This window comes from Salarias fasciatus, chromosome 9, assembly GCF_902148845.1.
Source record: "Salarias fasciatus chromosome 9, fSalaFa1.1, whole genome shotgun sequence".
NCBI lineage: Eukaryota > Metazoa > Chordata > Actinopteri > Blenniiformes > Blenniidae > Salarias > Salarias fasciatus.
This window is the reverse complement of record NC_043753.1, coordinates 22,468,419-22,479,543: the sequence shown is the minus strand read 5'-3', so window position 1 is coordinate 22,479,543 and position 11,125 is coordinate 22,468,419. Positions and strand designations below refer to the sequence as shown.

At 45.8% G+C, this 11,125-nt stretch overlaps 2 protein-coding genes across 2 annotated transcripts in view; both read right to left on the bottom strand.

Moving 5' to 3' along the window:
- LOC115394103 (zinc finger protein 45-like) overlaps nt 1-11,125 on the bottom strand; it is a 1,173,573-nt gene that overhangs the window by 449,605 nt on the left and 712,843 nt on the right. The gene's annotated exons all lie outside the window — the stretch shown is intronic.
- On the bottom strand, nt 280-10,333 carry tfr1b (transferrin receptor 1b). Its single transcript, XM_030099307.1, is given in 22 exon segments — nt 280-2,202; nt 2,205-2,271; nt 2,354-2,503; nt 2,593-2,820; nt 2,926-2,972; nt 2,975-3,015; nt 3,101-3,165; nt 3,264-3,331; nt 3,420-3,483; nt 3,569-3,654; nt 3,762-3,797; nt 3,800-3,880; nt 3,962-4,125; nt 4,212-4,351; nt 4,444-4,539; nt 4,652-4,774; nt 4,940-5,024; nt 5,331-5,468; nt 5,883-6,102; nt 6,228-6,423; nt 6,770-6,816; nt 10,290-10,333. Coding segments are annotated over 18 exon segments (1,821 nt in total). The 5' UTR covers nt 5,468; nt 5,883-6,102; nt 6,228-6,423; nt 6,770-6,816; nt 10,290-10,333; the 3' UTR covers nt 280-2,059.

The window sequence follows — 11,125 nt, the reverse complement described above, 5'->3', positions numbered from 1 at the left end:
TCTAGCTTTATTTAAATGTGTTTTTAGTTAACAAATCAATTTGTTCATACCCGTTATTAAAGTCAGCTCATAATCTAATGTAGAAACTATTGACCAATAATGATTTCCATCCTTTTAGTGTTACTTTTTTAGAGATGTTTCCTGGATGAATAAAGAACCGTAGAACATATTTAATCATCCATCATTAGGAGCACATAACTCCTAATGATTTGATTTATCCTAGAATTTAAGTACTGTCTGGAGAGGAAATCCTTGATATAAATAAAGAGCAGACACATGTCAGGTGCTAAGCCAAGGGGTTTATTACACACAGAAATCAAAGATCGCCACAGCTCTTAATCACAGAACGTATTCTGAACGTAACAATGAGCGGAAATGATTTCCTAAAGGAAGCAGGGAGTGTCTTGTAGCTCAGGATTCAGAGAAATGTGGAGGAAAGTCAGGAAACAAAAATTAAAAGACAGCCAATTTCAAAATGATCACCCTCAACATTCAAGTTCATGATTTTTTTTCCTTTTATTTCTACATAAAACTGCACAGTTATTGATTTTATGCTATTTCCCTTAAATTTTAGTTTCAAAGAGAAGATAATATAATTCTGGGAAAGAAAAGCGGAAGAAATGATAAAGTTCATGAGCAAGAGAAACAAAAGGATGTGATTCAAAGCTACGCCTCAGTGACATGCTGGAAGGAGGAATCGTGCAGACAGTCAATTCATGTGTGCTCAAAGGTACACAGGCAGACAAGTTTTTTTTTGTTGTTGTTGTTGTTTTTGCCCATTACAAACATCAAATATACTCCAGAAATCCCTCAGGGAGCTTGTGTGCTTTGTTATGGAGGCAAAGCAAACAAGCCGCATTCAGACCGGAGTTCCTGCTTCCAGGGAGGCGGGTCGGTGGAACAAGCTGCCTGGAGCCTCATGAACAGATACCGACACACACTGCAGGTTTTAACAACACACACACTCTACGCCAAAAAAAAAAAAAAAAAAAAAAACAAACAAAACAAATACATATGTTCAAGTATAAAACTCTGGGAAACACTGTCCCCGATAAGTTGTTCCACTCTGAAGCGAAATATGAGAGACACTGCCCTCGATAAATACACATAGAAAAAAACCAACATGGTAGGCAAAAACTACCGTCACATCTTCATTATGGAAGGCACTGCTCCCGATAATGGGGTTTGAATTATGGAAGGCACTGCTCCCGATAACAATAATAATATATTAACTGCTCCAAAGCAGACTGTGCAACAGAAACGGCTTTCCTGTCAATGATCAGTCGACTCTTTTTTTCCAAATCGTGGAGGATCTCTTTTAGCATTCTCCATCTTTGGAATATCTCAATTTATTTTTGCATTTGTGAGGAAACTGAACCACAGTCTCCTGGCTCAACTACAGTATCGAAACAGTTTGTATTTTACTCTACTGATCACGAATCAAAACTGCCCGTCGCCCTTTGGCAGTTTGAATTGTGCAGAGCAATGCAGGTCACAATGAAGCCAATCTCCCCGCCGGAGGAGGAACCAAAGGCCAGAAAGATTTAAAAAACGCAACTTCAGAAGCTCCATTTTATCAGCAACAGTTGAGGAGTCATTTGTGTAGCAGATGCTGCCCTAAGTTTCGACGGTATAACCGTCATAATTATGGAAGGCACTGCTTCCGATAATGTATAAAAAACAGCTTTGTAGTGGGCACTGCCACTGACAAAAGAAAAAAATAAAATAAAACAAACATAAATAAGGTTTCTCAGTGATTCAATGGCAAGAGGTCACGGCAACTGCTTGGACTGGCTGGATGTGTGGCGGCGGCGCCGGAGGAGAGGAGGCGGATTTGTCAGTAGCGTTTAGTTTCTTCAAGTATTTGGAGCCAAGTCGCCGCCGTCTCCTCCTGGACTGATCTGGCACTCAGCTGACGTGAGCCTGACCTCTGACCTCTGACAGGGGGTTTCAGCGCCGATACTGGAGCTCCACGAAATTTACTTTTTTTTTTTTAAAACACAGTCAAACACACACGCACGCACGCACACGCACAAACACACACACACACACTCCCGCTTCAGATCTGGTTGTCGAGGTCCCAGATGTTGCCCACCATGGCGTTGGCGCAGCCCTGCAGGTTCCAGGTGGCCAGGGCCAGCTGGGTGTGGAGCTCCGCCATGTCTTCGGTGGCGGCGACGGACTCCAGGGTGTGAGGGCCCGGCCGAACAGCAGGTGGCGGAACGGAGTCTGGGCGGGGGACACGTACGGCGAGAGGAGCGCCTCCTCAATCTGAAACCGGGAGGGGAGGGGGATTAAATTTCTCACGGTGTCACGCAGTCAGAAGTTTCATTTTCCTGATCAGAGCCGTTACCATCATGAGCCGGTCGTTGATGAGTCGACAGGCCTCCCTGTCCGTCAGGTCGGAGTTGACGATGTCGTTTTGAATGCTGTCAGCAGCTCGGTTGAAGGAGCCTCGCGCCCGGTTGAGCCACTGAGGACTGACGCCGCTCAGACGGCCGCTCTACGACAAGGAAGAACCGCCATGTTTTAACGTTTCACCTCGACTTTCCAACCCGGGCGCCGAGCGGAGGCAGAGGAGAAGACGCTGACCTGGGTGAGCTGGTTGACCCGGATGTAGACTCGAGACACGGACTTGGTGAGGAGGCCGCCGTAGCGTCGCACGTCGAACATGAGCAGGTGGTCGTGGACGAGGCGCAGAGCCATGCGGCCGGCGAGCTGCGCCGCCGCCGCCGTCATCTCGCCGATTCTATGGCTGGTTTCATATGCGAGGTGATCCATGCTGTCCAGCTTGGTGCCAAAGTACGAGTAGTACTCCGACTTTAAAGCCAAGGCACACGGGCACAAAGACGGTTAATACATGTAAGGGAGAGGACAATCGTCTTTTTTCTAAATGATGGATCAACAGTGAGGATGTGGACTCACGTCTTTGGAGATAAAGTGGAAGGAGATGGAGGGAATTCCAGAAAAGCCAGGAAGGGATAAGCAGGGTCGTCCAACGTCATCGGCCTCAGTCTGCACATTAAAAAAAAAAAAAATTGGGGGTTCAAGAATATCTTGAATTATACAATTTTATAAGTACAGAAAGTTTCCCACTTACACAGCAGCCTCCCAGTTCTTTCCCACCATGTCGTACACCGAGCCAGAACCGAGAGGACTCTTCACCTGCAGGCACAGAACAACCCGGCACGAGTCAGTAAAACTCATCTCCAACCTCAATCATCAGTGTGTGTGTGTGTGTGTGTGTGTTTTTATTTATTCACCTCCTTCATTGCGCTCTCCAAGAGGCTGTACAGCAAAGGACTCGCCGAGGCGATGAAGCTCCCACGGCCTTGAGTGAGAAGAAACTCAGTTAAACAATCAGAGAGGGAAAATGGAGTGTGTGTGTGTGTGTGTGTGTGTGTGTGTTGTATTCATACCCATGACAAGCGCATCCAAACTTATGTAGGTAAACACATTTTTGCCAATAGACGTCATATGGGCCTAAGAAATATAAGAAAATAAAGCAAATGACTGAAGGAAGGTGGATTTTTCTCCCTCCAAATCCCAACATTCATGCAGTTCTTACCTCCAACCACTCGGTGGCGCCAACACTTCCAAACTCTCCTGCACTGAAGCTGGCGAACACCACACTCCTCCTGGGCCTGAAGCCCTCTGCAGTAAGAAAAACATGACGAATATGCATCGGATTCAAAATCCATCAAACCAGAGATATTCGGCATTAAGAGGATAAAGCTTCTAAACTTCCACACGTCTCTCACCTTTGGCCACCATGTCGTGGAAGGCCTTGGCGAGCCCATCAGGACCGAGGAGACGACGGAGGCCTTGGCGGAGCCCGGACCCCAGGCGTCCCTCTGCGCTCCCAGGACCACGTACTGGTCTGCGGTCGGGTGAGGAAACGGGAGTCAGCGCGGCGGACGGAGGAAACGGACGGCGGGTGTAGAGAGACTGGCGGTCTTACCGGGGTCGGTGAAGCCTTTGACCACTCCGAACACGTTGTGGATCTCCTTGTTGACCAGCACGTTGTTCACCTCCACCGTGGCGTTCTCCACGCCTCCCAGGGTGTACGGCACGGAGGACAGGGCGCCTTTAAAGCTGGCGTCGCTTCCAGGGCCGCCCATCTTCCTGTGATGGGTCACACACTTTCAGACTATGGCATCTGTGTGTGTGTGCGCGTGTGTGTGTGTGTATTTGTGAGACGTCGGCCGTACGAGAGGAGAGCGGAGGCCGTGTTGGCGGTGATCGTCTGCGCTGGGATCTGGGGAAGGCCGGCTGACTTGGTTGGCGGGAACTGGGTGTGGTTGAAGGAGGGGAATCCAGGAGTGTAGGGGTCACCTGAGCCCAGATGGACCTGAAGGAGAAGAAATGACACACACACACACACACATCAATGCCTGCCCGTGTGCGACGTTATGTGGTTCTCCCGCTGTGGCGTGAACCTACGTGTCCGTAGAGCGGCGTGTCCTGGCGGTAGGCGAAATCCTGACTGTCGGGGTAGATTAGGACAGCGACGGCGCCCATCGACGCAGCGTTGTTCACCTGGGGAAGAAGAAGAAGGGAGGAAAACAAAAACATTGGAGAGTTGAACACAGGATTTGTTTTAAAGCCAACTTTAAAGGTTGAGTTTTCCCACATTCAAGCCGTGATCTACCTGCTCTGCGAAGCTGATCTTCCCGGCACGGAGCAGCACCACCGAGTCTCTGAGCGCGACGTTCCTGCTCTGCACGGCCTGCAGGTCCTCTTTACGGCCGTAGTTACCGTAAACCAGCTTGCCCTGCGGACGCAGACACCAGCGGGAGTCAGAAACTCAGGGTTTGGTCGATTTCCAGCTCAGAGTGGAGACGACTCTGCCTACAACACTGAGGTCTGATGAGGTTACAGTTTATATTTTAATTCTAAATCCCTGGTACTGAAAACGCGCTCTGGCGTTCTGACTCACCTGAGCCCTGCCAGCAGCGCTGTAGGCCAGATACCCCGCCGGCTTAAAGACCTCCGAACCAAACTGAACCAGGTTGGGGCGTTGGCTGCAGAGCAGAGGAAAAACCTTTGTTGAGAGCATTTTCTCCGGCAACGCTTCACAAAGCGGGTCTGAAAAGGCTTGGTGGACAGGTTTCACAGTCACAATCATTTTGTCAAACTCGTCTCACGTCTAAAATTACACCTAATTTCTGGGACTATAGTGAATCAGTCCCGTCTTGACCTTACGTCACTGTAACATTGAAATGCTTCTACGCTTAGTTTCCCTGTTTTTGTGGGCTGGTGGTTTGTGTGGTTTAGAGCCGCTGGAAAACACTTCTCTCTTTAACGTTCAGCGTGAACCGTGCACGGACCCGTCTCTCGCAGGCAGCTGCACGTAGTGGATGTCCGTCCACGGGTCCATGTGAAGGTCGCTGAAGGCCTTGAAGATGTGGTCCGCCAGGTGCATATCCTCCGCGCTTCCCGCTGCACGGCTGGGCACATCGAACATCCTGGAGAGACACAAACACTCAGAGCTCAAGCTCAGATTTGGTTTTTGAACCTTGCGCACCAAGGCTTCTGAGAACACCGCACGGCAAATGTCAGACTGCCGCTTTGACAGGAAATGAATTCAAATGTTTCTGGGTTGAGTTTCACAAAACGACACGACTGCGGTCGCTTGCAAAGAACTAAGGGGATTCTAATCTGATTATGGAGAGGTTTGTTTTAAAGCACGTCCTTCTTTGAGGTGACAGCTGGATGACAGCCAGACTGAATTAATTTCCACTCAATGATCTCTGAGAAAACTTGTTTGACTGGTCAGCAGCTCTTCTCTGCTTGAGCCACGTTCGCCACAACACAGAAGTTATTATTTTTCCTTCTGACTGCAGTCGTTCCTTGTTTTTGGGTTTGGATTGACTTCGTACTTGAGCGTACTGGTCGAAGGCGGTGCTGCTCAGCTGGTCGGTGAGGAGCTGGGTGACGGTGCTCCAGTCCATCGGCGGCTCGGGTGCGACGGCGCGCTTGCTGAACCGGTGCCGACGTCGCCAAGGTCGCCTCGGTCGGGTGTTTTTGGTCGCCTGCCCTGCCGTGCAGTTCACAGACTCCACCCGAGGTTGCGGTGGCTGATTAGCCCAACCAGGTAGCCTGGAGGACCAGAGAAAGAAGACAAGGACAACCTTTTAGAAAGTGTCATTGAACTCATTGCTGGAATGACTGAGGTTTGTATGTTGACCATAAACGCCGTTCACACACTCCTGTGTGGAACCCACCAGCAAGGAAGATGAGCAGGACCCCGAGCACCATATAAAGGACGGTACGCCGGCTGTAGCGCGCCGGCGCCGGCCTGAAGGTCGGCGAGCCCCCGGCCTCGGCCTCCGTGGCGTCGTCGGACAGTTTGACCTCGGCGTGTCGCTCGCCGTCCTCCGTCGGCTGCAGAGTGAATCTGCTGTACCGCTCGCTTTTAATCTGGACGCGATAAGAGAGCGATGTGAGGAGGCAATGTGAGAGCAACGCGCGGCCGATTCCACAGCTGCAGGAGAGGCTCACCCACAGCACAACAAAAATGGAACAACGTCATAGAAAAAAGACACATTATTCAACACTCGCAACATAAAGACACTTGAAACTTAATTGCCTCTGATAAATCTTATGAAACAAAGTTTTTTAAAAACAAAATTGGTCTAAAATGAAAAGTTTAGTTTGAATTATGCTGACTTTTTTTTGCTGTATTATATTTCAACTTGCACCGAATAGAGTGCAAATGCTCTCAAGTAAAAAAAAAAACCCTGATCAACGTTCCTATAATTCCTACCATGTTGTTGAATCCCGACCTGATCCGCTCCATCATCCCCGCTGCTGCTGAAGACAGAAAGAGAAACGACAATGAGGTTGTGAAACAAGCAGGAGGAGAAATGAGGAAAGAGTGTGTGTGTGTGTGTGTGGGTGTGGGTGTGGAGGGTGAACCACATTTACAAAGATGCTACTTTCATAATGACTGAACATCTCACTGCCTCAAACAGGCACCGATAATTAGAGATAAATTAGAAACGCAGTTCATCGTGTTTTCAGAAGCAGACGTGCATAATTATTAGCAGGAAAACACACAACTAAAATAACCACTTTTGTAGTGGATGTTCAAGGAAAACCAGAGGATCTGCATACCACTGACGGCAGAAAACAGTCGTTTGCTGCACACCTGATGGCACTTCCTGCATCAGCCTCGCTGGGTACTTCCCCCATTGTTACTCAAATTAATCCTCCAGGTGTGAATGTGTTCATCGGGTTCTTACATGAAGTCTATGTGGCTGGAAATATATATTACAAATAAAAAAATTAAGACACCTGTCAGTGGACGGAATCTAAAATAGAAACAGGACTTGGTGTAGTGTTTAAACCGTCTCCCATACTGCCCCAGATATGTACGCACTCGGTAGATGAGGGTGTCTGTGGTAGGGATCGACCGATATGACTTTTTTAGGGCCGATGCTGATTATTGGTACTTACGGAAACCGATAGCCGATATGTTGAACCGATATTCATTTGCAGTAAAAATGAACATTTTGCCGTCAAAATGTAGCTGTGGGTGGGACATTGTTACACAGCCCAGAGTAGTGACTTCAGGCAGAGAGAGAGAGAGAGAGAGAGAGAGGGCTGTATACATGATCCAAAGAGCACGTTTTTAAATAAATTTATTTTATCGGCTATCGGTGGAAAAAAAGGGCGATTATTAGAAAAATGCACAACATCGGCCAATAATTGGTCCATCCTTAGCCTGTGGTCATGAAATGTACCCGGAAAAAAAAAAACCAAACAAAAAAAAAAAAAAACCACACCACCCAGTCACAACTGGCGTAAACAGGAAGCTGAAGATAGAGCGCGATAGAGCACGGTTATTCAGAAGAACAATTCCTAAAGCTTGAAGTCATCCTCATATATTAAGTGTTTGCCTTGATGACAAATCAACCATCAGCACAACATTCCCTGATATCAGGCAGGATTAATCATTATTTCCTGTCTTCCAAGGAAGGAAAACGAGTCACGCTGATGCCCTGGAGACCCAATCTCTGGACTTCCGGCACTTGAGAGATCTGCTGCTGAGATCCTGGTGTCAGATATCACAGCAGACCCTCAGAGGTCAAGCCGAATCCTTCGCTGGACAGAACAGCACGTGTTTACAGTAAAAAAATATATATTTTAGAGAGGGTGTAACGCCGTTCAGGATCAACGCAGATGTCTCAGAAATAAGAGACTCACGATGGTGTGCATGACACCCCAGCTCGACCACGAGGAAGCTTTTTTAGGCGTCACATGACTGTAATAACCGTTACTTCAATTAGAGTTAGCATGCTATGCAATGTCAAAAGAAAAACTTGGTTTTCAGTAAAAAGTTATTTTAGAATAAAGGGCATTAGTGCTCTCAAATCTACAGTGATAAAAAAAACGGTTAAATGATAATTCTGTGCTGCACAGCCTCCATCAGTCGCCACTTATTTCTGAACTCTAATTTTAATTCAGTTGTAACTTAATTCACCTTTCTTAGAGTATTGTGTCACAAAGGGATTAGATATCTCAAGGCGAGATCCAGAACTGCTGTGACCTTCACCTCACACAAACAGACAGGTTTAACAAGGGAAAGCGTGACAACCGTCAGCTGTATTTCCACAACACACAAGTACACGTTGCTTTCAGCGTCTGTTAAATCTAAATCCACCATCACTGCACTGAGGCATCAAGGAAGAGAAGGCATTAACTGTAAACCCACAGAGAAGCTCTCGGATGAGTCGTTTTAACGGTTTACTGACGCAACACAACACCTTTCATTGTGCAGGAGAAGGAAACGGCCACAGATTCCTCATTCTGCAGGAAGGCAGAACGAACGTTTGCTCGCATACAAAGAGCACACAGTCAAGAGTTTTCGTCTGTCAGCACAGGCTTAAGAAATCCCGTCAGTATTTTTGCTTATGACAGATACACACAACCATCTGACGGCGTGCCATCAACTTCACCTATAAATAGGTGTGTCGACTCTTTCGTGAAGTTATTTCAATAGAAACATTAGTCTTCATATGCCTCATAAGTATTGTTCCAAAATAAAAAGAAATGAAGCGTTGAAGGAACCAAGTGTCAAAAACCACATGGCGGAAAAATGTCAACATGCATTGCTAAACCTGCACTTTCCTCACATTTCCTGTCTCCGCTGCTGCTTTAGAATATAGATTTATCAATGAGATAAATACAGGACTAAACAAAAAAAGGCTGATGTTTGTGTTTGTACGCATAAATCCAAGTTATGGGGGTTTATTAAAAAAAAATGTGAATGCAAATAATGGCCCTGATCCATTTGTTTTAAAGAAAATTAAAGGAACATGATGACTGATCACAAAAGTTCCATCTTAAGAAATCAACAAAATACATATCCATTAACACCTGCATCCAAATGATTCAAGGTTTATTATTATCTATAGATCGCTATCACTAAAAATGTATTCAAAAATAGCATCTATACAAATGATACAATTTTTAAATCTGCAGGCACTGTAAACAGTGGAAAATTATGTAGGAAGAGTTTATGTACAGGTAAAAAAGGGGTCATTACAGCAGATCACATCTGTATATGGTTTTGTTGGCACTTTTTCAACATTTAAACCCCTCATGAGATAGCAAACTTAAAAGTAAATCAATAAAAAGCATATACATCCTGCACATCAATTCTAAAAGCAAAAGAGCAGCCGTCAGTTGCGTTGGCTCTGGGAAGTCTACAAATAGAAATGAATCATTGAAAGGCTAAAGATTGGTGAAATATTAGATCTGAAGTATTGATCTCACACATTAAGGCGTGTTCCTTTAGTGTTTCAATTGCATACGTTACAAATGGTTCTATTTAATCCGTTGGTGGCACATTTGCTGTGTTAAACTTTAAAATCGAGACCATATGTTACAGGTGAAACAGGAAGAGACTCCACGTGTCTCCTCGATACAAGCTACCTGCACGCGGGTCAAATTTCGATCATTTTAATTGATATCAAAGGATTCACTTTATTGAAGACAGGCAATATCACTGTTTAGCGGCAGGAACACGGCTTCATGGCCACAAAGAGGAGCAAACCAGGACACAGGGCGAGACTATAAAGATGCGAAGGTAAAAAGTAGCATGTTAATATTGAGCTAAAGCGGGTTATGAAGCGATTAGTTACTAATTTAACCGACTAAAGACTAGAGAAACGTAAAACGAGCCGCAGCGCCACAAGCTGAAGTCAACTAACGCTAATAAAATGAATGATACGAGTAAATATGTTTTATTTTTGCATGTAATGATTGAAAGACAAGCTCACCTTCACGAGACAACCCCGCAACCTTCTCTGCGCGGACGTGCGTTGCTCCTTATTAGGACTTCCGCCTCACGTACAGCGCATCAACACGGGCGTAAAGTTACGTCACACGTACCGGCAGTCACCCCACGGAGGGGGCGGGGTTAGACAGTTGGCGGCAAATGGCAAGGAAACACCAGCAATAAGCATTGCTTCACAAGGAAATACATAAAAACAAGGTGATTAAGGAAGACTTAAAAAATAAAATTAATTTTAATAAGTTTCTAAAAAGTTAAATATTTCTGTTTCTCTGAGATGGAAGACAGAGAACTTCTCTCATTTAACTATTTATTAAAATTTGCCAAAACAAGGATCGTCTTCCTTGAGTTCCACCTGTTGCAGCTCACACAATGAACATCTGTGTGTCTGTTATCTCTGAAAATCTATATAAATGAATGTCTATTTTTCAAGTAAGTGAATCACATTAAATGTGCTAGAGAATAGTGTGGAAAAGAAATCACCTGCAGACATCCACCACTCAGGTGTGATGTGCTCCACCCTCTGGTGAGGGCCCTGGATGAGCTGAGACTGTCTAACACATTTTTTGCTGAAACCTGTAAACACACTGTTAGGATCGTCCAAACTGGTGAAAATAAATCCATGGACAAGTTTCTCAGAGGCTTGTTTGGTCAAAAATTCTTCCGAGGTAGGGATGGGTCAGTCAGAGGACCATCATTGTAACGGTGGATGCTGATCATTTATGGGTAAGTTAGAAAATACATTTATCTGCAGCAGTCTGAAATGTGAATGTAATTTATATTGCAAATGTTGGTAAGATATTGAAGAGTCTTGTCTTTATT